The sequence below is a fragment of the Phasianus colchicus genome, chromosome 5, assembly GCF_987193195.1.
Source record: "Phasianus colchicus chromosome 5, bPhaCol1.hap1.1, whole genome shotgun sequence".
In the NCBI taxonomy this organism is placed as follows: domain Eukaryota; kingdom Metazoa; phylum Chordata; class Aves; order Galliformes; family Phasianidae; genus Phasianus; species Phasianus colchicus.
Genome location: NC_143440.1, coordinates 4,304,701 through 4,330,818, shown reverse-complemented (window position 1 = coordinate 4,330,818; position 26,118 = coordinate 4,304,701). Strand labels below are relative to the sequence as shown.

The following is a 26,118-nucleotide window of genomic DNA, read 5'->3' as shown; positions in this document are numbered from 1 at the left end:
TGCTTCATTGAGAAGAACAGAGGGTAATTCATAGAATCACATAATAGACTCATAGAGTGGCTTAGATTGAAAGGGACCTTGAAGATCATTGAGCTCCAACCTCGCTGCCATGGGAACTGGCCAAGCACCAGGAAGTTCTGGATAATATTCAGCAGCTTGAACCTTCGTGGCAAGTCAGGTGCCCCCAGGTATTGGGGAGACCACTGAGCTAGTTGCACAGCATCAGCTGATGGAGCAGCTTGCAGAGTAGCTGCAGGACCTCAGTAGTACTGTCTCTGTTCTGCAGCACAGCACACTGAGCCTCTCTGCCTCCATAACTTCCGGCATCTTTCCACCTTAAGACAGATCTCTTTGTTTTAAGAATGATACTGATAGAGTTAATTGTGCAGATTAGTCATTGGCTCTCCTTCACAAGGAAAAAGTGATTGATTTGGATTGGGCACTGACTAGTAAGCATGACCTGTTAGGTTATATAGAAGACTACTACAATTTTAACTAACTTCCTGTGTTTTCTAGTAAACATACAATTTAGAAAAGTACTGATTTTCATGCATTTCGTGATTTTAATATGGTGAATATTTAGGGATAGAGCTTGACAACTAATGTAGAAAAGCCTTAATATGGAAATATCAGTGTCCTTGACTTGAAATAGTCCACTGCTGTTTTGTGTGAAGCCTGCTATCTCCTAGGGTTAGCAGTGTTTTCAGATACCTGATCTATCTGCTTATCAGCAGTGTCGTAGCTATCTCTAGTCTGGTTTTCTTGGAAATGTAAGTTAGCATATCAGTGTGTGATAGCATTTTTATGACGTGCTTTAGAACTGTTTTTGAAAAATACTTTTCCTTTGTTTTTTGTTTTTTGCTTTTGCAGATATTAAAACTGAAAACATTTTAGGAAACTTTTAGAGCTAATTACAATTCAGGACAATGGAAGTTTTATATATTGCTACCAACATCTGGCAGCAAAAATAGGCAATTTTCTGTCCTTCAGCAGCACTCAGTTGCCTTGTTTATCTGCATATACTTCATAATTTGTTAGGAGAAAATCAAGATGGTGCATTTTCCAGCCTTACCTGTTCACCCAAAAGCACACTTAATTTCCCTTTTAACACCTTTAATTAAAGCATCTCTTGTGATTTACGTTCTTTCACTGTGTTTCACCTCTGTAACATGATTCTTGAACTAACATTAGTGTCAATACTTTGCTGTTTCAGAAGAGTTAAATAACAACCAGCCATATCCCTGGTCTCTAGAGCTTCTTCCAGCATCTTCCTGCAGATTTTTGGAGTTCTTAAATTGGTTTAGTACAGATGATACAAATCTTCACTTTCTAATTAAAAATTAGTAGCATTCAAGAAAATCCTGAAAATTCTCTGAAGCAAATGTATTCTCTAACCTTTAATTTTCTGTTTCAAATTCCAGTTCTGGTTTTCTATTGTGTAAATTCCAAATGCAGGGGGAAAATATTGACGCAGAAAATATTAATCTAATAGGAGGAAATGCCTGATCTGCCATTGTAGAACTTCATTTATATTATAGAACTTGGTTTATATTCTATTTATTGCTGTGTTTTGAAAACTTCTTAAGTTATTCTCCTAAAAATTATGTGTTAGTGGCTTTTTTGGGTTAGGTGTTTTTTTTGTTTGGTTGGTTGGTTTGTTTTTTGTACTCTCTGGGAAAAAGGTTTAAACTTCTTGTAATATGCTCTGTGGTAAGAGTTGAAATAACTCTGAGGGTACATGCAGGCTATCCCTAAGTATCCTTATACAGGGCTATATAACAGCCTTGTACATGGCTAATGTAATAGCCCACACAAAAAGTCAGAGTTGAAAAAGCCTGAGTTGAAAAATTAACAGCAAGAGATGTTTAGAACCATGGGTTGTTTTGTATCTTTTCTATTCCCTGCTTCTTGTGGTAGGAGGTCCTTCATGTCATTGCTTGCAGTAGCTTTGAGATGCAGCTCAGTAACCAAGGAGGGCCTTCCATGCCTGTTTGGTATCAGGAATATATCCAGGTGATGAGGCGCATTCCCTAAAATGCCTCTTAAAGCCTCCTGATATATCCTGGTAGATGTTTCCACAGTACGTGCTCAAGCCCTTTGACTCACTGCTATTTTCTCTGTATCATCGATATGACAAACAGTAGGTGATGTGTTCAAATACCTGTGCAAATATTGTTTGGGAGAGAACCAAGTGCTTCTGTGTCATTTAATTTTCAGGCCCACCTTGTGGCAGCATTTGAGCAGAGCCTGGGAAACATGACGATCAGACTGCAGAGCCTCACCATGACAGCTGAACAAAAGGCAAGTGTAGAAGTAGAATCATAGAATCACCAAGGTTGAAAAGGATCTCCAAGATCATCCAGTCCAACTGTCCACCTATCACCAGTATTTCCTACTAAACCATGTTCCTCTGTACAACATCTAAACTCTGTTCACTCCACACTCTGGGCCTGGTCCTCCAGCCAGTTTTTCACCCAGCAGAGAGTGTACCTGTCCAAGCCATGGGCTGCCAGCTTCTCCAAGAGAATACAATGGGAGATAGTGTCAAAGGCTTTGCAGATTAAATACATTTCTTCCCAATGCATTCACACATATGTCCAAAAGAAGTTCAGAGTGTTTTCTTGGAGAGTGTATGTGAATATACATTATTCCTCTATTACAGAGCATGTATATCTTTTGTATTAAAATAACAAAGCTGTGGTGCGTCCTCTTTAGGATGTGCTTCCCCAGGTGTATACCAAACTTCATTTTTCTTTCCTTGGACATATATATTACAAAAATTCTGTCAAATCCCAGTGCTTGGACTGAAAGCTGGTGCAGCTAGGTACCGTCTGCATTTTCTGACATATTACCACTGTCTCCTTTTCTAAGGACTCTGAACTGAATGAACTAAGGAAGACTATTGAACTACTGAAGAGGCAAAATGCTGCTGCCCAGGCTGCAATTAATGGAGTCATCAACACACCTGAGCTCAACTGCAAAGGTGAGAAGCAAGCACTGCGTTTCATGACTGTGCTGTATTTGTGGGATTTGAGTACTTTTGGTAATATCTGATGCAGCTCTACCTGTCAGAGATCTCATGTGTGTCTCATGACCATGCACTCCAGTTACTTGATTTTATATAGTGTGGGGATTTGGAACGGATATCTGTGTAAACTGTGTGGTAAATTCTACAGAAATAAGTGAATGTGTTAGAATTTGAGTGTGAGTTTGCTGAATTTACTGTATGTGTTCAGTGACTCACCCATCTAAATGCTCACATGAAACACCAAAGAACTGCATTTCAGAATGGTCAAACACTTGACTTTATTTTCTTTGGTGTTTTCTGTAATCTCCAATATGAAGTTTGAGTGCAGTCTTGTTGTATCTGACTTCTGCTGCTACTTATCCCTATCATTTATGCTGAGATAAAATGCTGAAGGAGATGTTTGGGTGGTTTGGGTCTGAGATTTTAATCTCTTCATGAGAAATAAGGATGAGGAGCACTGTGTTGAAATAAACAGAACCTCAGCTGGGGTTGGTGATTGCTGAAGTGCTTTTTTTCCTTTCAAACTCTTCACTTTACATTAAATGATCAATACAGAATGTCATATTGAACACCTCCTCCATTGATGTGCAGGAACTGGAGCTGCTCAACCCACAGACCTGCGGATCCGAAGGCAGCACTCTTCAGATAGTGTCTCCAGCATTAACAGTGCTACCAGCCACTCCAGCGTGGGAAGCAACATAGAGAGTGATTCAAAGAAAAAGAAGAGGAAGAACTGGGTGAGTGTATGCTAATGGATCGTGTGTGGCTTCTATAGAACTGTCAGAACATGCATGGTGAAATCTAGCTCCTCCCTCCCCACATGCAGCAGGTCAGCACAAGAACTAGGTGCTGTTTAAATCCTGCGTAAATACCCTTTGGAAGACTTAATTGAGTTGTAAGTGATGTACATGCTTGTGTTGACTTTGTGTAGGATTGAATTTTATGTTAACAGCCAAAAGGCCAGTCCTAAAGTAGAAAGAGCTGTCAAAAATCAGTCTGGCTAAAAGTAGTACGTTGTCCAACCCCTCAGGGAAAGCTCTATGTTTGTCATTAATATAGAACAAGTCCGCAGTGAGAGATTGTTATTTTTTTTCTTTTTGCCTTATAGGGCTTCTTCTTTTAAGTAAACATGTTAGACACTTTAAGAACTCTATCTGTAATGTTAGTGTGGAGTTCTACACAAAAAAAAAAAAAACAAATTTTAAGAAATTACTGTGATAAACATACATTATTCAGGATTTTGTATTACTTACTTTTCATTTCCCATTTTTCCTTCTTTGCTCATCTTGTACTGTGTACAAGGTACCATGTACTGGAGGAAAGGTACAATATATTAAGCTCCATTTTGAATTAGACCATAACTGCCTTAGTGACCTAGTCTGAATGTAGTTTGGACTAAAGTCCCTAGATCCCATACTGTAGCCAGTGAATCATTCCACCCCTTCCCTCCCACTGAATTTAGATCTCCCTGGATCTTTGGGGATCTTTTCTTTAGAGCTACAAAATGTGGCTTGAGCTGGGAAAATCTTGATATATATTTGTACGGTATCCCCTTGGAAATGTTTATGAAACCTCTTGTACTTAAAGAAAGTACTTCTTGAGCAGGCTCTTGTTTTTATTTCTCTTTTACCACAGTTGTTTCATTTGAATATGTTGCTAGCTCCTCTGTAACTGTAGTATTGCTGCCCTCCTCCTAAAAGCACTGGTTAAATGGAAGCAATGTCATCTCCTTGTGCAGGGTTATGCATTAATTGTAGAAGGGGTAAATTGCTGTATCTTCAGATTGTTGGCAACTCTTTTAGTTTTTGTGACAAGCCTTCTGTAACCATTAAGCCTTAGATAAGGTAAAAACTTCTGAAATTTTTACTTAGTTTCTATTCTGTCACTGTAATATAGTAGGTCTCTACATCAGCCTACACTTCTCATTTAACACACAACTATTTAAAGAAGTTTAAGGAAACATTATGAAGAAGACAGGACAGTATTTTTATTGTGTTAAATGTGAGTACATTGGTGTAAAATGAAGACTGGAAAAAGACTGAAAGCAGAAAATAGCAGTCTGCCTTGCACTTAGTTAATTTCACAAACATTGATGTTGTTCTCTACCAAGAACCTTTTGTTACATATGGAAACAACATGGCTGTCCACTCAGTGCTGAAACAAAATTTTCAGCATTTCTCACTAGTCTTTGTCTAGCGTAAAAATAACTTTCATTTTATGTTTAGCAACACTGTTTACAACATGTAATTTTGAGATAGCTTTAGATGAATTGTTTATATTGTTTGGTAAATGGTAGGCACGTTCAAAAAAAAATTAGTTGCAGGTGTGTAGAAAAGATTTGGTATTTTCAGTATTTTCACTTGGTGGAATACCTGTTCCTGAAAGGAAAAGCAAAATATGAAAGTGGTTGTTAGCTAGAACGTTCCATCTGAGCCAAGGAGAAAATACAGCTGAAGTAGTTAAAGAGACCTGGATCTGGTATTTTCTTCAAGTAATGCAAAAATGACTGTATGTTGTTTGAAGAACCTGTTTTTAGAAAATACAGGGTTCCAGTTCTAAAGTAACTCTTGTACTGTATTGATTATTGGTCGTGTTTGTCTTAGAAATCCAAAGCTTTCTATGTTACAGGCTTTCTCTGTTAAAACTTCTCTTTTTTCCTTCCCCCCTCTTCCTCTTGCTTGTGCTTCTTCCGGCAGGTCAATGAGGTAAGGAAGACCTACTTTAAACTATGAGATACAAAGCTAACCCATCCATTTACATGACTAACCATTTCAGCATCATTAACCTTGTCTGAACCACATTATATTATAGCTGCTCATTTCACCGAACATAATTTGCTGTAAAAAATTAAAAATAGGAAGCACTGATGTCCAGCCCTATTGACCTTATTAATCTCATAAAATAGTTAAGGAAAAAAGCTTTTTGATTCTCTTTTAGCTCTGTTAAAATCTGTGAGTATGGCTTTATTGTTTGGAATATTCGCATGTTGGAGTTTTACTCTGTGGCTTTTTGTATGGATGCATTCTTCATGGTGTGCCTACTGCTGTGGTCTTGTTTTTCAGTTACGCAGCTCCTTCAAGCAAGCTTTTGGTAAAAAGAAATCTCCCAAGTCAGCATCTTCTCATTCAGATATTGAGGAGATGACAGATTCTTCATTGCCTTCATCGCCAAAGCTACCACACCATAATTCTACTGTTTCTACACCATTGCTGAGAGCCTCTCATTCCAATTCTCTGTAAGTGATTTTTATTTTCATTTTTTAAACTGAAAAAATGGGTGGAAAGCATCATAGTATGCAGTTAGGAGAAGAGAAAAAAGTCATGCTTTAAATTGGTCCAGCATTTTATATGCTATGGGACATCTCTAGGCTGCTTTCTAGAAATAAACAGTGGCAAAGTATTTCTGAAAACATCCCATCCTGTTGGTTCCTCTGAATGGGAATCTACGAATCTGTAAAAGGACTACAAGAGTTTGACAGCTTCTCAGTTATGTGCACTGCTAAAACCAGGCCACAGCAGAAGCTATAGCAGGTCAAGCAGGGTAGTTTTATACATGTGTGCTGGTCTGCTGCTACTGGTTGGCCCTACTCCTGAGCAATACTTGCTTTATCTCCCAGAGAAGGGCTGTGTTTGGCTAAATGGATTTGATAAAGTCCTTAACTGTGTCATAATGGCAAAACAATGAGCAAAGAGCAAACATTTCAACTGGTATTTATTTTGAATGTTCTGTACCCGAAGGAGAACACAAGGAAAGATAGAAGAGTTTAATTTATATATTCAGGGAATTAAAGACATGTAAAGCTGACTTCCAACTTCATACCTTTGCATTAGCATCCAGGAAGATAAAAATCATTGCATCTTTACTGTGGGATATTTCACTGGGGAGCTTCCTCTGCAAAACATACTGAGTATGAATAGTGTTTATAGCAAGATGACCGTGGAGTGTAGAACTAATTGGATCTCTGGCTGCTAATGATACAACCAGGCCAAGTCTGAGATTTTGTTTTCTCTCTTGGCTAAAGATAACACATTTTATAATAATCTGCAGTGATGGAATTCCCAGTTAAACTGACAAATTCAAATAAAGGTAAGAACTTACTGAAGATCAAATGGCATGGTTGGTATGATATGGCTGAACTGTTAACAGCTTGTTTCTGTTGGACAGAAACCCCCACATCCTCCTCTACCTGCACCTTCTAGTGTAAGACTGGTTCTGCTGCTCATCAAACAATTCCACTAAGCTAATGCAACAAGCTAAATTATGTGAAAAGTAATTTAATGGAAATGTGAACAGTTTTTCCCCAGGTTGCTGAGTTGGATCAGCTACACACAGTTGAGCATCAGAGTTGGTGTAATCACAGGGGCATGACAGCAGCACAGGCAGGCGCTGGCAAGAAGAGGAGTGAGACAGAGATTTGCTCCTTTTGGTAGTAGCAAGATGTTTACATAGGCTCATCAGTATCACCAAACCATGCTCTCCTGTCTGTGTTTGTATGTGAATGAAATGCTGATTTTAAAATCTGGACTCCTGTTCTATTGTTTAGCTAACTTTACCATTCACAGGAAGGTCACAGGCATTCGTGATGGTTCCTTGGCCACATATAAAATAAAGTTTAAAATGGCCACCATGTGCTGTTTGTGAGTCGAAACTTGCATTTACAGTGAACTTAGAGAACTTTATAAAATAGATTTTGCGTGTCTTCTATCAGTAACTTCTCCACTTGAGCAGGATAAGCAAATACACAAGGTTATAAGAGGCCGTATTGTAAAACATTTCAAATAGCCTTGCAGCCTTGTAGATGGTATAGAAATCTTCCAGCCTAATTTCTGTTCCAGTGCATTTAAGTATGCAGACTTGAAGTTCTGCCCGCTGCTTTCACATGAAGAGGTGAAAGAAAATATCAGTAGTTTCCAGCCAAATGATAGCAATGAAATGCCAATATCAGAAGACAATTCCCCATGAATTTTTTAAGGCTTCTCCGTTCTCTTGAATCTAACTTGTTGAGTTTCTGGTGACTACAGCAAATTGGGTTTTAGAACTCTGAGGCCAGAAAATTGTTAAATGGTGGTCCCTGCCATCCTCAATCAAAATGTACTATGCATACTTCTCATCTTGAAAAGAACGCAAAAAGCCTAAACACAAGAAAAAGAGTAAATATGTGAACTGAGGGAAGTACAGAGCAAAAGTAAAATCTGTGTATTTCAGCATACCAGCTTTCTGGTGGAGAAAACATCTCTCACTAACCTGATTTAAGGAGACACATTGTAAGAAAAACATCCCTCAAAGCATGCACCTGTGTAGTTCATCTTTGTGTAGATTTACTTATGCACGTGCTGAAATGTTACTCATCTGGATTTTTTGATATTTTTTTTGGTGGGAAGAGGGAATTAGAAGGCCACCAAAAATGTTTTGAGCATGAATGCTTTCAAGCAAATGGGAATTTAACATGCTTGAATAGGTGTAGAGTTCCAAAGCCCTCCAGAATATTTCAAGAAACGTTTAAAGCTTACACCTGGTGGGCTTTAAATCTTTCTGTAAAATCATCAATCTTCAGCCAACTGCTGCTACTACCTGCACCTGCACCTCCTTCATTTACTTAGATTTTGCTTTTAAAATAGTTCTTTCATGGCAACTACTAAGAATGAAATTATGTTGGTCTCTTATGTTTCCATGACCTATTTACCATCTGGTTTATGGTATCACTAATGAAATGAGCCCAAATAATCCCTGTAGAATAAAAAGTGGTGATTTTTTTTCCTCTTTTATTATTAAGTACTGGTGAAGCATCACCTAAAAGTAACGTGTTATAGTTCATGTCTCCTTTTCATTCTTTCCTAGTATTTCTGAATGCACAGACAGTGAAGCTGAAACAGTCATGCAGTTACGCAATGAACTAAGAGATAAGGAGATGAAGTTGACTGACATTCGTCTAGAAGCTCTTAGCTCTGCTCATCAGCTTGACCAGCTTCGAGAGGCAATGAACAGAATGCAGGTAGGAAATGACCACCTCAAATATCACAGCGTATGTTGATGTGTTAAAAGCTGTCTGTCCCACCACGCAATAAAAATCTGAAGGAAAGTAAATGTGAAGTTTTTGAATGCTCATTAAAAATTGTGTTTAGTTTTGTAATGGTGGTAAACTTTAGACTTTCATGATTTCCCCCTCCCTGAATGCTGCAGCACTTATCTGTTCCAACCCTAGAAGGCTATGGGGAAATCATTCCATTGGCTTCTTAAAAAAATTCCCAAGCCATCTGCCTTAAAGTAGATGCACTTCAGCACTTACTGAATTCCCACATATTTGTGTTTGCTAGAACATTTAGAAAAGTTTTATGGAAGGGATGTTATACTAATTAAAATCATTAATGTGTTACAGTAAATTAAAATAATGTGAAAATGACATTCCTACTAAACTGCTATACCTTCTGAAGTTGCTTATCCAGCTCTCTTTTAAGAGTGTTTTCACCATGCCTTCTAACTACTGATTTGTCTTTTCAAGGGTGAAATCGAGAAGTTAAAAGCAGAAAATGATCGACTGAAATCTGAAAACCACGGCAGCTGTAGCAGGACTCAGTCTCAGCCTTCCATTTCATCCTCTCCAAGACATTCAGTGGGTCTCTCTCAACACAGTTTGAACCTCACGGAGTCATCTAGTCTTGGTGAGTTTAATGAGAAGGATGGTGGGCAGGTTTTATCCTGCTCTTGGAAAGTTCGGTTTGGTTAGCTGTGGAAAAATGAAAGCATGAAGATTATAAACAGCTATGGTGTGGAAATATGTCAGGAGCTGGCATGAAGCCTTCTTTTAGAATGTCATCATAGGTTTGCTACACCCTATACTGGAGTTGTCCAATTATGACCTCAGCTGCTGAGTGTTGCATTCTGGACCATTGAATGGGGGGTATTTTGCAGGAAGGAAAATACAAAGTAATTGACTAATAATCTTCAATGATCATCTCTTTTTAAGAGTGATCTTGATATTTAGAAAGGAAGTCAGTGAACCTGGTTCTCATCTTTTACCTCCAGGCACAAGAAACTCAGATATGTTGTGTTTGACTACAGTAGAAATGTTAGCATAAAGCAGAATAGCTTTCATTGTTAAGATACAGCTATGAAGCTTTTCATGTTTTCTCTTCACAGACATGCTGTTAGATGACACTGGTGATGGCTCTGCCCGCAAGGAAGGAGGCAGACATGTCAAAATAGTTGTCAGCTTTCAGGATGAAATGAAATGGAAGGAGGTAAGTTGTATTTTGTCCCAAGCTTTGACATGTAAATGACTTTATTTTTGAATTCTGTGCTATGTTCTTATCTGTTTCGGAGGCTTCTATTGAAAAATAGTTCTAAAACGTGAAAAGCTTAAAATAAATATATTTTTTTTTAGCAAAATAGTTTACTGGAGCATTAGCAGTGACAGACAAAGCACTTGAGCTCTCACTTCTGTAGAAATGCTGAAAGCCAAAAATGCTAGTTCAGGTTGTCTTGTGGGACTCATCTGCATTGGCTTTCTATTTTACAGTTTCTCATTAGTACCATCAGCACTGGCTGTGAACCAGTGTCAGTAATCCAGTATTGCTAGGCCTTGTATCAGTGGTGGAGGATCTCTGAAAAACAGGTCAATTTTTCAGCTTCAGGGAGTTAGCTGGCTAATTGGCACATTGGGATGGTGTATATTTAAGACTGATATATTAAAAGCTGCACAAAGCTCTTGGGCCTTTATATTATTTAAGCTTAAATAAAACATGAGCTAATAATGGAGATGATCTAGTGGAAGTTGCAGTGAAATGCTAGAAGCAACGATAGGCCACAAGAACTTGTTAGATCCAATAACTGGTTCAAGTTGTCCACTTTGGTACATTTATCACATTTTGAATCTGGTATCTTTTAGATGTTCTTCATTCTCAAGTAATGTAAAAAATCTTAAATATATTTACAAATATTGTCAAATTGCAGCCCGCTTCATGTGAGTATTCATGCACAAATGTACTGCACAATCTTTACCAAGCAGTGACATTACAGTCTCACTTGTAAAAGTGCACAAGGTGTATGCACTTGTATATGTTTCATAAATTATGAAATAATTTGATATCCTTTGTAAGAGAAGACAAACATTTGAATGAGCAGCTCAGCTGATCTTTCCACTAAATACCAATTTTCCATCAATAAATTACAGCCCCGGGCAAGCACATTAACAGTAAAACAGTGTTGTTAATTCTCTTAGACTCCACTGAGTGCACTGTTAGTAGTGGAAATGATTCTTGACATTTTAGCTGAACTTGGAGCCTTATGACAGAAATAGTTTTTTTTCAGTAAATGTTTCATAGTGAGTGCAGCTATGAAGGAATAAAAAAATGAGGTACATTCTATTTTCTTTATCTGCTGTAGAAATCAGAAGTGAAATGATATAATATACTAAATGTAATGCACATGTTACAGATATATCTAGAACGTCACTAATTTCTATGCACATGGCAACATTTCTAGAAGTAAATCAGATAAATCTTGGAAATACTATATTTTAGATTGTGAAATCATGGATAAACGTATGTTGTGAAAGTCTGCCTAGAATTTTCCTACGTGCTTTTTGATAAGCTATAAACTTCTCAGGGGCTTTGGAGTTGTTTGTGGATTTATTAATAAATGCCTTTAACTTATTACTGGGTACCACTGAAGCATTCCCTAGATTTGAGTCTCCAACGCAGTAAGAAACTTATAAGGGAAAGAAGAATTTTGTATGGTATTCAGATTTTACTGTGAGGTAAAGAAGCAACATAACTACACCAAGATTTTAAACTTAAACAGACTATTAACTTAAACCACGTTTGCTTGCATTTAGGATTCGAGGCCTCGTACCTTCCTCATAGGCTGCATTGGAGTGAGTGGGAAGACCAAATGGGATGTTTTGGATGGTGTTGTTAGACGGTTGTTTAAGGTCAGTAAGTAACATTTGCTCTGTCCTTCAATTCTCCTATTAGTATTCATTCAGTATTTCATAACAAGAGATCTGTATGGAGGCTCAGATGTATGTACTGGGGTGAGTTTCGGTGTATGTCCAAGCAGTGCTGAGTTGTACAAAGAGGTGATATATAACTTAAGACAAGTCTGCTAACTTTATTTTCCATAGTTTCCTCATATGTTAGCTTCATAGCAGTTACTTACCTATTCTCTACGCTTTATGCTTGAGGATTAGCTTGTTATTTTAAACAGGCTTTGGACAGCATCAAGTAGTATTTAACTCAGGACGATTATTATTACAGCATAGACCCTACAGGCACAGAAATTTCAATGTCTTGTAGATTTTCCCCTTCTTTTTTCACCGTAGGAGTACATCATTCACGTGGATCCAGTCAGTCAGCTGGGGCTGAATTCAGACAGTGTTCTGAGTTACAGCATTGGAGAGATCAAACGCACAAATAGTGCTGAGACACCTGAGCTGTTGCCCTGTGGCTATCTGGTTGGAGAAAACAATACTATTTCAGTTACCATCAAAGGTAATGCTGTTTGATCAGTCTGTTGTAGTTCTCAGTAATGACAGTTTTATCAAAGCATATTGTATCAGGAAATTCAGAGGAGTAGAAATGTTTTCATAGTTTTTATTTTTCTCATCTTTTCCTTTTAATTACTCACCATTCTGTTTTCATTTGATTAAGGCAGCACTTGGAGTCTATAAAATTAGTAGCAATAGTCTATAAAATTAGTAACAATAGGAATAATTTTACACTTAGCAGCTTTCTCCAGACCCCTTAAATTGGTGCCTGAAGTTGTACTGCAGAGCACATCACACCACAGGCAATGCAGTGGAATTGTTTCAGCAGCAAAGTATGCTTTAAAATGAGTAAAGCCTCAGAATTTCAGTCAGATCTTTGTAACAGACCTACTTGGCATTTCCTTAATATGCAGAGTAAAAAGAACAATTTAACTTGCTCGATTCATCTCATCTGATAGTCCCTCCTTCAGAGCCAACAGGGTGAGAACCTGGAATTCATAATATATTTAACCCTGGATCTTTGAAAGCAAGTTTTTCAAAATGTATTGTTTTCAGAATTCTCATCAATTCTCATTTGATTGGTCATGTCATGCTGATAAGAATTTAATGTTCTGTGATACTGAATTTCTCAGGGGCCTTTTTTGTACGAAAACTATTTTATGGACTTGGGGTTGAGAAAAAGTCCCCAGTAACTGCAGTCTATCAGCTTGCTCACAGTACTTGTGAATGCTGCCAAACATTACAGCTCAACTTCGGAGTCTGACTGCACATTCAAAAGTGTTTCCATTTCTGAGTATTGGTGCAAAAAATTGTTTCCTTGTGTTAAAAATCAGCAATCAGGGAGACAAAATAAGTCATGAGATATCTGAGTTTTCTGAGAGCCCCAAATATTCTGCTTATGTAGGTTTCATTGTCCAAGAGTATAACTCCAAGTGAAATACTGCTCAAGGACTGCCATACCTATGAAGTTGCAGTCTTGTCTTATGCTTAACTTGCAGTGGCTTGACTTGCACATTAAAGGTTCGTACATGAATAACATTTTTCAATAGGATATGATTTATTTAATCAATTTATGGGAAACCAGTTTCTCATATACAACTTTGAGATATAAAGCTGCCTATATAAATATTTAATATTCCATGTAACCATCGACGTGCAAACATTTCTCTGTCTGATCTGCCAACTTCCCTTTCTTTTGTTTATTTTGAAGCACTGTCTGTTTTGTCTGAGCCAATTCTGCCTAAAGTGATTGCTGACATAGCATAAATGCTTATCAGTAGGAGTTTTATCTTAGAAGAGATAGCTATCAGTAGACAGAGAAGGAGTTTAATTAGAAGTGTTTGGGAAATCAGGGGGAGTTGATGATAGCTGCTTTTTCTTGTTTAGTGTTTCAAAAGTAAACAGGTAAATTCTGGAGGAATGTGTGCTGCACATGACAAAATACAGATGGCTCACGTGTGAAAGATGTAGCCTGGAAATCGTTGCATGGCAAAATTTCATAGAATCATAGAATGGCTTGAAGGGACTCCAAGGATCAGCAAGTTCCAACCCCTCTGCTGCAGGCAGGGCCACCAACCTCCATATCTAATACCAGACCAGGCTGCCCAGGGCCCCATCCAACCTGGCTTTGAACACCTCCAGGGACAGGGCATCCACAGCCTCTCTGGGCAGCCTGTTCAGCACCTCACCACTGACTTGGTAAAGAACTTCCACCTGACATCAACCTAAATCTTCCCTCTGAGGACACAATGAGCTACAGCAGAGTGCTTTGAAAACTGGGACAGCTGAAGGAAAATCCAGGTGAAGCTCACAGCTCGCTTCTGCGCATTTTTATATGTGCTGTTCCCTGTCATGTGAGATAGTGAGCAGGGAAGGGATTTCCCTCTGAAATAATAACTTGCTTGGTCAGGTTGGATCAACAACAACAACAAAAAGCTTAGAACAGTGCAGGTAATCTGGATACAAAATAGGAATTCCTACAGATGCCACATCTCTTACTGTTGCAGGTGTCTGCGAAAACAGCTTGGACTGCCTGGTGTTTGAATCACTGATCCCAAAGCCCATACTGCAGCGCTATGTCTCTCTCCTGATGGAACACCGGAGGATTATCTTGTCTGGTCCCAGTGGCACTGGTAAAACATACCTAGCAAACCGGCTCTCTGAGTATATGGTCCTGCGGGAGGGCAGGGAGCTGGCTGATGGAATTATTGCAACCTTCAACGTGGACCATAAGTCCAGTAAGGTGAGAACACAGAAATCACTGCTTGTGCAGCACCATTATCACAAAAAGAGCAATATTTAAGGTTTTCAGAACTGTGCGTTCACCCAGTGATGGGTGTGAAATAGCAGGCTTCCAGGTGTGTATGTGAACACTGAAAGGTGTTAGGATTTTCACCTGAGGGTTGCTGTGGACGTTAAATGCCTGCATAAAGTTCTTAGCAACTTTAGAAGTCCCTATTGCAAATCAACGTTTTTCTCAAAAAACATAGAATGCATCTCCAGGCTGTCAGAATTCCTGCAGCTACAGGTATCAGCAGTGGTAATCTGCATATGTTGTCTCTGTAGTTACTGTTGTCCAGACGCATTCCTGAGCTCCTAAGGCATGTCTCTGTTTTTATGTGCTTTTGGTTTTGCCAAATATACCTTCAGTGAATGTCTAGGCAAAAAAATAATTATAATTAAAAAGCAGCATGTTTGATGGCCTCAGGCAAATCTTGCTCAGGGAAAAGGGATGGTTGAGAGTGTGGTTGTTGGCCACTGGTTTAATTTGAGATGCACTGTGTAGTTAGTGCTTTAAAGATGGTGAGAGCCTTTCAGCTACACCCAGTCACCCTGCAGTAGCACTCTGAGCTCATCATTCGTACTGAAGGCATCTAAATTTGGCCTCTATCGGGGAGTACTTTATACCAGATCGATTTGGTCTGGTTTGTTTTGGTATAAGCGTGGTTGCAAGACCAGAGAACAAACCTAGCTGGAATGAAAGTGCCTGTCTTGCTTGGCGTATAGAGATTTCAGTACATTCCTGAAGAAGAAAAATGTATTTCAGTCTCCTAAATGCCATATTAGGGCAGCACAAATGAGAAAAGAAAAAAAAAATTAAATGAAAAGACAGAATCTTAACCGCTCTAGGTCCTTATCTCATACATATCTCTGAATGTTCAGTGTAACCTAAGAAAGAGAAGGAAAACCAGATTTTTCTGCTTCCTCATGGAAAGTATGCAAGAGAGAGCAGTCTCCTGCTTTAGATTTCTTGGCAACATCGCTAGCTAATTTATCTTAATTGTTTTTTTCAAGACATATGGTGAAATCTCTGTTTTTGTTTGTTTTTTGTTTTCAATGTGTGCTTTGCAGGAACTTCGCCAATACCTGTCCAACCTAGCAGACCAGTGTAATAGTGAAAATAATGCTGTAGATATGCCTCTTGTAATCATTTTGGACAACTTGCATCATGTTAGCTCCCTAGGAGAAATCTTCAACGGACTTCTAAATTGCAAGTACCACAAATGGTAAGGAGATCTTAGAACACATTCCACATCCAAGTAATGCAGTCCGAGAACGACATTTCCTAACTATGACCTGAAAAAGGAAGTCTGGATTGGGCTGGTAAAGAGGCTGAGATGGCCAGACCATCCATATTATGGACAGCACTTCAGAGATATTCTCTTCATTAAATAATCAGTTCTTCTGTAATCAATAATTAAAAAATAATAGAAGGTTTGGGCAATTTGCATTCATTTAATGCAATAGATCTTCAGTACTAAAAACCATTTTTGGTGGAAGATGCTGCTCCAAAACTTCAATTTTGCTGTCAGAATTTGATGTGCTCATAAGCTATTGAGACTCTGGTTGTAAGTAAGTACAAAGTTTTCTTTGACTCACACGCACAAAAGGTTTGAGTAACCCTTTTAATGTTAAGATCTCACTGCATTTACTTACCGAGTTTACAAGTTTGATTTAGTTTTTTGTTTGTTTGTTTGTTTTTATTAACAGTCCGTATATTATTGGCACAATGAACCAAGCCACCTCTTCAACACCGAATCTTCAACTGCACCATAACTTCAGGTACTCTTTATTCATGTTTCTCATTTCTGTCTGCGGGCTCACAGAGTAGTAATGGCTGCTGAGTCATCTGAAGTTGTTCTTCTCAGCTGAAATAGGAGAGAAATACCATTCTCTAGTATCTGCTGCCCTAACGTGTAGCTTTATGTTATCACAGAATCACCAAGGTTGCAAAAGACCTTTGAGATCATCCAGTCCAATCATCCATCTACCACCAACATTTCCCACTAGACCATGTCCCCTAGCACAACATTTCCTATTATTAAAATAACTGACTTTTCCAAGGAATTTTAAGATATTTGATCCTCTTAAAAAGGTTGAAATATGACAGTAGGCAAAGCAGATACTGAATAAAACATAAGATGAAATAAAGCACAAGTATTTCATTTCATTAAGTCATTATTTGAAAATAATTTTTGGTAAGAGTAAAGATGATTGGGATAGGCTATTTTGATCATGATAATAATCTAGAAACGATATGAAAAATGTCACCCAGAATAGTTTTGCTCTCTAGCATTAAAGAATAATGATGGATGTTTTTCCTGTTCTGCCACAGATGGGTGCTATGTGCTAACCACACTGACCCAGTCAAGGGCTTTCTTGGCCGTTTCCTGAGAAGAAAACTGATTGAAACAGAGATCAGCAGCAGAATGAGAAATGCAGAGCTGGTTAAAATTATAGATTGGATTCCTAAGGTCTGGCAACATTTGAACAAGTTCTTGGAGGCTCACAGCTCCTCTGATGTTACTATTGGTAAGTGTTCTGCCCAGTCTGTCAGGAGTTGCATTTCCAGACATACATCAATGTGTATATTTCCTCATGCATCAGGTATATTATACCTTGTATATTTCTTTGTACTACATGGGGTAAAATGCTTTCTTAAAAACCCTGCTTTTGGACAGTAGCGTATTCTCAGACAAATGGTACAAGAAGTTTTCAAACTCTTTTCCCCAATTTTGATAGACCTCCTAAGTCCTTGATGCAAAATGTGTTAGGAAATGCAGCTAACTGATTTTGCCTTGAAAGCTTTAGTCTTTCGAGTTCTTTCAGGGGATTTTTGAACTCTGAAGGAAGAGCACTTCACCAGATTGCTATGTTTGTTCTTCAGTACTTGCCTTCTTTCTCTAAAGATCTGAAAATTGTTGTTTGATCCTATTTTGATTCATGTCACAATTATTTGAGTATAATATCTGAATTTCCCTTTCCCAGGTCCGCGGCTCTTCCTCTCTTGTCCAATAGATGTAGATGGTTCAAGAGTTTGGTTTACTGACTTGTGGAACTACTCCATCATCCCATACCTTCTGGAGGCAGTCAGAGAAGGGCTGCAGGTAAGCCAACAGAAATGAAAACTCATCAGTCTTGAGTAACATCTATGCAGAGGACAACACAGCATCAGATGACTGAACAACAAAGTTTTCTGTGGATATAACTTTGCACACTAATACCTGCACATTGGTCAAAATGTAGTCCAAGTTGTCATTAACTTCAGGGAGAACTATTCTCTTTACTGTGCAAACCATCTTGGAGTAAGGGGTGGAAGCTCAGAAGCTGCAGGCTGATTTTTTTTTTAACAGAGGTTAAATGCCAAACAACTGATGTTTTCAGTGGGAGTTAGACATACAGTACCTTTCAGTAATCTGTTCCAGGAGTACACCTTAAAACTGTACCGTGCATCAGAAAAACATTTTTTGTGGTCATTTAGTTATGTAGGATTGTCCTTTGCAAATCAAAGCAAGTCTTTCAGCAGGGGAGGAGCAACAGCGCATATGCTGAGAAACATCTAAATGGGATCAATAAACATCTGATGGGATAAATATCAGTGACATATTGATTATTTCTCAATCTACAGGATGAATTTTTGAGTAGATCTCTTCATAATTCTTTCAGAGTCTTTCAGAGTAGTGAATTCATCACTTGATTGTCTATTCTTTGTATATCATTCATACACTCTAGCAATTGGGTAGTTTGGGGAATTGCCATATGATTCTTAGCATCTCTGTGACTATGAAGCAGTTGGAATCAGGAGGAAGACTTAACAGAGGTTTGCTATGGATTTGCTTGCCAAGCAACTATGGAAAGAATGACCTTTGTGGTTCTTCAGTTCTCAGAATAAAAATAGCAGCACATAATTTAAAAGGTCATTGTGGAAACAGCAAAACCAAATACCAGTAAATTCTGGGTATTGCATACATTAAAGTAGTTATTTTTAATAAAGATTTTTTCTGTGAGAAAACTCCCTGTATTTTTGTAACATGAAGACCCAGGACAAATGAAGCCTGAAGCTTTGCCCTGTTAGTGGACAGGCTTGTTTTAAAGTGACTTGTTTTGCAGTGAAGCAAAATGCAAGATCACACATGCAGAAATAGAAAGCTGGGTCACAGCAAGAGTGTGGAAGGTTAACAAAGGGCTGAAGGTAGATGGGAATTGTAAAGTGTCGTAATGTATTGAGAGCTTGTGTTTTGATGACAGATGCCATTGTAGGGGCATAACCTATAAACCAGTAGTGCTTCTGTGCATAAGAAGACACATTAGAAAAGTGAAAGATGTTCAGAAAAGAGCAGCAGGTATCATTACAGAAAGCATTGTTCAGTGAGAGAGATGAGCAGCTCTGACTGCTCTGAGGAAGCTTAATGGATGTTTGGCAAGTTTGGACTAGAAAAATTTAAACTGTGAGTAAGACACAGCTTGTTATTAGTAAAAAAAATTCACAGTGTTTTACTGCAAAATACAGTGTTTTACAAAAATACAGTGTTTTACTGCAAAAGTATTAGGTTCTCCATCATACACGTGTATATGTATATTTACATGAGGCTGAAATCTTTCTAAAACATGAAATAACTCCAAGAAGTTACAAGCTTCATGGAGAAGCAGTTGTGTCAAAGAATTGTATATGGTCCACTTAAGCACATTGAGTTTCATTTGCTGATTCTACAGCGGATATTTGTAGATGTTAACAGAGGAAGTGAGAAAAGACAGCTTTGTCATAGAAAACTTGAGTCTTACTCATGGCTCCTCAAAGCTTCTAAATGCATGAATTCTTTAATACGTGTTGAATTTGCAGAATTTTGGCAAACAGTTTGCCATTGGAGTTGTGACAGGGCCTGGAGACCTCATCACTTTGGTGTAAAGAATGTAATTGGTACTTAATGCACAGGGGGTAACTTAGCTAGAAATAGAACAGAAGGTGACACAAAGTATTTTACATAAAACTTCCTATAACAGGTTCCTGTAAAGAAAATTAATAGGAGCCAGTAATCTTTTTGACCTAGAATATGTGAAGAGGGCAAGTGTAATGATTTTGTTTCCTCTTGAAATAGAAAAAAAGAACTGATATCTATGGCAATGCTGGGCTTCTCCTAGTGTTCTGAAGCTCTCCATATCAGCTGATCAGTAGGTATGGAAAAAAGCATACAGTTTTTTTCATGGCTCAGAAAGCACCACAGTTGCAGCACCCTCTTTGCCCTCCTTTGTCTTGCCTGCAGTCTTCATCTTTCTTTAGGTGATCTGAATGGCTTGCATTCTAAGTGTAGTAAAGATTTCAGTTTCTCTCTTTTTGCTTTGGATTTTTTATCCACTTTAATCCAATTTCCCCGAATTCCACAAATTCACTTTGTTTAAATTATTTCTTCATTTATTCTGGAATTTCTCTTTTGTTGAGTCTATGGGTAAGAATAGAACTCGCATAGCCAAAGAGCAGCCAGAGCCCTACTAATTAACAAGCTAATGCTAAAAATGTGTGTTCCATTTTGGGTCTATTTTCTGTCCCCTACACCCACAAATGCTCCTTTGAGAATGCATCCTCTCATATGAAATTGCCTGCCAAGAAGGAAGGGTGGACTGCTGAATTCACTCTGATCTCTCTGGACCTAAACTGAACTATTTGTATGTTTCTGTTTCTCATTTAGAGAACTATTTTGGGTCAAAAACAAGTGAGCCAAAGGGATCCTTACAATAATTGCTCCCATTGGAGCTGCTGAGGTTTTGGTTCCTCAGAACAGTGATGTGAAAATTACAGGGTTATTAAAAAAAACAAAAAAACTTCACCCTAGTTCTTCCTGCTCAATGTATTGATATGGAATGCAGCACCAAGTTTTCTAGAGGGCCTAAAGTTTCTGTGGCTTCTTGCAAGGAGCAGAAATCTAACAGGTTGCCTCATAAAGCCATCCTGGAGTATGAGCAGGATATTCCCAGATGAGTATCCTCATACACCCCAGGACTGAGTATGAGCTCATACTCAAGGATGGCTTTATGAGCCAACCTGTTAGATTTCTGCTCCTTAATGGCACCTTCTCTCTCTAGGAGGCACTCAGGAGAAAGGGATAGGACTGGGTGCTGTGGAAGGGAATAGTGAGCTGGTATCTCAAGTAGATCTGTGATGTTTTCATGTACTGCAATGGAAATTTCACTTACCATCTCATTCTCAGAAGTGAGCTAGGAACTACATGGACCTTCTGAGCAGTAAGGATGTGACAAATACAGAATTCTCTGCACTTAACCAACAATCATGTCTTCCTGTAAACAAGAGAACAAGATAAAGTAAGAGATTTGGTTAATCACAGCTTGAAGACATTATATTGGGAAAACAACACAGTGAAGATGAAGGATTAAGTATGTTTTGTTTGTAAGATTGCCTAGCACCACCTGCTGGGCTTTCCCTGTTGCAGTGCTGCTCAGGAATGTACTTAATACTTTGCCACTTATGGCCATGTGAGGAACAGCAATATAAAGCTCCAAAGTTTGCCCTAACTATTCCTGTTTGGCAACAGAGAGGATGATAAAATTTAGAGGATGGGAAAGAGGTAGTGATGAGGAAAAGGAGACAGTCTTATATCCATCAAAGAGCTGGCAAATTCCTGTCCTACGCTGGTGCTTTTTTCCCCCCATATATTTTATAGGAAAGTGAGAGGTCTCCAGACTCAAGTGACAAAATGCCAGTAATGGACTCCAGTTGTGGAAGGATGGTTAGGCCAGAAATGCATAAAGCTGTAGTTAAAAAGTTTAAAGTCACTTCAAGTTGTATTTATATTTTTTTAAAGTAAAAAGACATTCAAAAGAATTTTTTATCTAGTTAAGGCAAACAACGTAACAAGAAGGATATGTAGGGATTCAGTAACACAATCTGTTGGAAACAGAAAAAGGTTTTGAGACAGCATACTTACTTGAAATGGGAACACATAGCCAAATTCTGCTGGCACTTCGTTGAGTACAAAGAAATTCTCTTGGCTTGAAAACTGTGCTTTGACATCCATCCATCACTGTTGCTCGATAACAGGTATCACGTTTCCTCCTGTGCATTCTTGTAGCTGCAGCTTCACAACAATGGTGGAGAGATAAGCCAGTTGCTGTGAACTGAATGTGAACGTTAACAGTCTGTCCTCTGTATTTACTTCAAGTTTAAGGGGGGAGAAAAAAAAAAAAGGAAAAAAGAAAAAAATGGTCACCTTTCTTTTTGAATTGAGGTTATTTTTACATCTCCCTTTCTTCAAAAGGCGCCCACAGAAGGATGCTGCAGTCTCAAAGGAGGTGGTTAGCCTCTTCAAAACCACTTGCCACTTAAAAATAATAAAAAGTTTGCCATTAGAGTAATGGCCAATCTAATTTGGCTCTGTTCATCCCTGCTTGCAAGTTTCTTTTGCAGATGAAGAATCATGGCATGTTCATTTTAGTTAGGTAAGCAGTGAATAAAATGATAGGCAAATGGGAATGTTTCAGGGAATGTTTTAAAAGAAAGTTGTTCCCTTTTCCAGCTGTACGGGAGGAGAGCTCCCTGGGAGGATCCTGCCAAATGGGTAATGGACACATATCCATGGGCAGCCACCCCACAGCACCATGAGTGGCCTCCTCTGCTACAGCTGCGGCCTGAGGACGTGGGGTTTGATGGCTACTCCTTGTCACGGGAAGGCTCAACAAGCAAACAAGTTCCTGTGAGTGAGGCTGAAGGAGATCCACTGGTAAGCTTCTCCTTTCTGAGATAGTGAAACTGCCTAGTTTCCCTTTGTTAAAGGGACTAAAAGCAGGGATGAAAAGATAATGGAACAGCAGAACATGTTTTAGTTTTCACTAGCTCACGTATACGGGTACAGACGTCGTTTCCAGCTCAGTGATTGTATGGTTCTAAATATCAAGCTAGAGATTTGTACCTTCAGATTAGCCTGTTTCAACAGTTCTGTATGCATTTCCATGTGTCAGGGCAAGAGAGGGGAAGGATGCTTGCAGAATCCTGTGGACTAATCATAGAATCGTAGAATGGCCTGGGTTGAAAAGGACCTAAAGGATCATCTAGTTTCAACCCCCCTGCTGTAGGCAGAGTCCCCAGCCACCAGACCAGGCTGCCCAGAGCCACAGCCATCCTGGCCTTGAATGCCTCCAGGCATGGCACATCCACAGCCTCCTTGGGCAACTTGCTCCAGTGTATCACCAGAGTGTCACCACCCTCTGAGTGAATCAATTCAATCTCTTCATTTTTACCCTTTCTGGAAAAGCATACAATTCATGACTAATTTGTATGTTGCCATAGCATGTTTTAAATGTAATTCCTCTTTTCAGATACACAGGAATAATTACTCCACTTGTCTGTTCCTTACCTTTGCTACGTGCTGGCAAAGTGAATGCAGATGTGATTATCATATGGAGTTGGTATTGTTTCTATCCTTAGAATGCAGTAATTGTGTGCTTTGTGCCTCTGTAGATGAACATGTTAATGAGACTGCAGGAAGCAGCCAACTACTCAAGTCCCCAGAGTTATGACAGTGACTCTAACAGCAACAGCCATCACGATGACATACTCGATTCATCTCTGGAGTCAACGTTGTGATCTTCATTGGATAGAAAAAGGTCATTTCCATGATTGCTCTCCCACTTGACAAGCATCCCAATCATAAACTCATGTAAAGAACATGTTCCTGGGCTGGGCTGGTATCTCAGAGCTGCAATAACAAGAAGACACTTAGAGTCAGTCTTGAACCTGGGTGCAGGCAACCCAAGCAACCTCTGTATTGTTCTTCTTCTTACAACTATAAGAACTGCACTATTCCTTTGTTTTCTTCTGTTTAGTTGCTGTAAGCTCTCATGCCTAAGATACTAAAGATGTTCAAAATAGTCATCGTTACTAAAAGAAAAAACAGTTAAAGGGGGTGGATTTCACAGCTATGAAACAGCTTTGTGCCATGTAGAGAAGGAGAGGGGAGAGGAGATTTTTGCCTACGCTGCTTTTGACCAAACACATTTAGGTGAGGGCTGGACTTTTACCGATCAGCTTTGCAGATTAAACTCAGCTTTGTGTAGTTCTGGTGCTATAACAATATTGCTTGCCTTGGTATAATACTCCGTAAAGGCAAAGCTGCTAAACAGGGAAGTTTAAATAAATATAATAAAAGGGGGGGGAGGGGGGAAGAATGAAAAGAAAAAACACTGCTCTCCTTGCCAGTCTGAGACCTTGGCTTTCTTTTGTTATGTGTTTGTAAAGATAGACATATATATAAATAGGAATATATAAAAGTATATATACAGTCTGAACAAATCAGGTTTTTTCCAGCACTGTGCAACCATCAGTCCTACTACTGGTTAATTATCAGGTGGCCCTCTGCTGTGTAGGGCCCAATTCTCCTCCCACATCCTTCTATGATGCTCAGTTGACTTCAGTGGGAGGGAATTACCCTCCTCTGCGGAAGTCAGCAGAAGTCCTAGAGCTCTACAGGACCTTAGGGAGCACACAGGCATCCCGTGAGCTATGTGTGCAGAGGGTAGGTAGCTACACCCCTGAAGGGATGGGTCAGACTTTCAGTTCTTAATTCTTGCCATGAAACGTTACAGCAGTTTTCTAAAAACATTGGGTTCTGTTCAGGGCTTTTGTTCCAGTCAGCGCAACCATGAATGGATTAGTTACAACTCAGCTCTGTGACAGTTCCAAGTGCTACTCTGTTGACCATGTTTCCTCCCATGGCTTTTTTTTTTAACTGCAAAAAAAAAAAAAAAAATAGCATTCTAGCAGGAAGGAAGGTACTGCGTCTTTTGAGTTTACCCAGGCCATACTTTTGAGTTTTGGCAGAGCTGTGAACCTGGTTTTATTTCTCCTCCTCTCTGAACATGCACACCTATGCTCTCAGTGTTAAGGCTTTGTACTTCTGTTGGGGAACAGGAGCACCTCACCAAGAATTGCACTTTCCTCTCCGTGGAAGCTGACACTCACACCAGCAGCCCCACCAAGCCAGTTGCTGTGGGCTGTACCTCAACACAACCACCACTCCTCATTGTTGACCTGTACGAGCCTTTCCAGCTATCTCTTGGTGCTGAATTTTGAAGCGATGCCTTATTTTGTACTAACTTTTTTTTTTAAATTAAATTAGTGCTGTATATTCTGGGATTTTATTTAAATAAACAGGGCTAAGTCATCTCTTGGAATATCATACATTGCTGTGAATACGGTTTGGACAGACACTAGAATTTGTCTCAATGTGACAAAAAGAAAGGAGGGAGATAAGAACTTTTCAGGTTTATATCAATCCGCAGCTATAAGTCCCTGAAGAGCTCTTCTTCCATGCAGGAAAAGAAAAAGGAAAAAAGAAAAAAAAAAAAAAGATTTTCAACTAGAATAAATGCTGTCATTATTAAATTACAGAAATGTGCTGGGGTTTGTCAGTGTACAGAAGGAAGACTCATTAGGAACACTTCTTTAAGAGCCTGTTAATCCTTCTGGGCTTAAAGTAATGGAAGAGACAAGTTCATGCTCCCAGGACTCAGTTGGAGAGGATAGCTTGATGATACCTCATGACTTCCTGTAACATACCTGTGCTTACGTTGTCTTACTGAGCTGATCTTGAATCTGCTCCTGTTACAACTTCTAAGTGCTGATGACTCTTTTTTTTTTAATTATTATTTTAAAGAAAAATATTGTAAAAGTAAAATTTAAATATTTTAATGACGGGGGTGGGGGGGGAAGCTTGCTGTTGTTGCCGTTTTTAACTCTCTGAACTCTATTTCGTTATGTCACTGAATGGAATACTAAGGGTTTACTCAGCCAATGTTCCTGATGTGGTCTTGGTACTATCCAAATGGGGTGTGTCTGTATGGAATTAAACGCATGGCATGCTGGTGATGACTTAGAGAGAGGTTATTTTTTCCAGTAGTCCTGACAGTTCTGCCTCCCAATATTGACTTACCTGCTACTACTATGAATCTTGACGCCTAATCCTCCAACTCGATCCACACAGACACACATGTGCCTGTTGCAGGGCTAGGGTTTTCAATGGACTTAATATCCTAGAAAACATCTCAGTTAATCTTTAACTGAGTTCTGTAAGGCATGTTTATAATGGTGTTTTTATTTGTGGGGAATGGGGTACTTTTTTTCTCATGTTTAATCCTGTGCTTATGCCCAGGAAGGAATTTCTGTTGTCTATTACTTTCTGTTGACGCTAGTTTGGGTTACAGTAAAGGGCATTTTGGAGTGGGATGCTCGTCCTAAGCATCACAGGATTCAGTGTCTTTCTGAAACTTTGGGAGGCAGGGTTACCACCCGCAGTGCACACTTAGTTTTCATCAAGACTTC

The 26,118-nt window shown here is 39.0% G+C and overlaps 1 protein-coding gene across 2 annotated transcripts in view; it reads left to right on the top strand.

Moving 5' to 3' along the window:
- Positions 1–25,440, top strand: part of NAV2 (neuron navigator 2) — a 188,165-nt gene extending 162,725 nt beyond the window's left edge. For both annotated transcript variants that reach the window (XM_090140200.1, XM_090140199.1), the window contains 16 exons: positions 2,218–2,301; positions 2,872–2,983; positions 3,620–3,765; positions 6,091–6,263; positions 8,867–9,020; positions 9,528–9,687; positions 10,166–10,266; positions 11,862–11,957; positions 12,348–12,516; positions 14,519–14,754; positions 15,864–16,018; positions 16,503–16,574; positions 17,128–17,324; positions 17,781–17,899; positions 22,319–22,522; positions 23,260–25,440. In XM_090140200.1, coding sequence (XP_089996326.1) covers positions 2,218–2,301; positions 2,872–2,983; positions 3,620–3,765; positions 6,091–6,263; positions 8,867–9,020; positions 9,528–9,687; positions 10,166–10,266; positions 11,862–11,957; positions 12,348–12,516; positions 14,519–14,754; positions 15,864–16,018; positions 16,503–16,574; positions 17,128–17,324; positions 17,781–17,899; positions 22,319–22,522; positions 23,260–23,385 — 2,304 coding nt within the window. In that variant the 3' untranslated portion in view covers positions 23,386–25,440. The remainder of the gene's footprint in view (positions 1–2,217; positions 2,302–2,871; positions 2,984–3,619; positions 3,766–6,090; positions 6,264–8,866; positions 9,021–9,527; positions 9,688–10,165; positions 10,267–11,861; positions 11,958–12,347; positions 12,517–14,518; positions 14,755–15,863; positions 16,019–16,502; positions 16,575–17,127; positions 17,325–17,780; positions 17,900–22,318; positions 22,523–23,259) is intronic.
- The last annotated feature ends 678 nt before the right edge of the window (positions 25,441–26,118 follow it).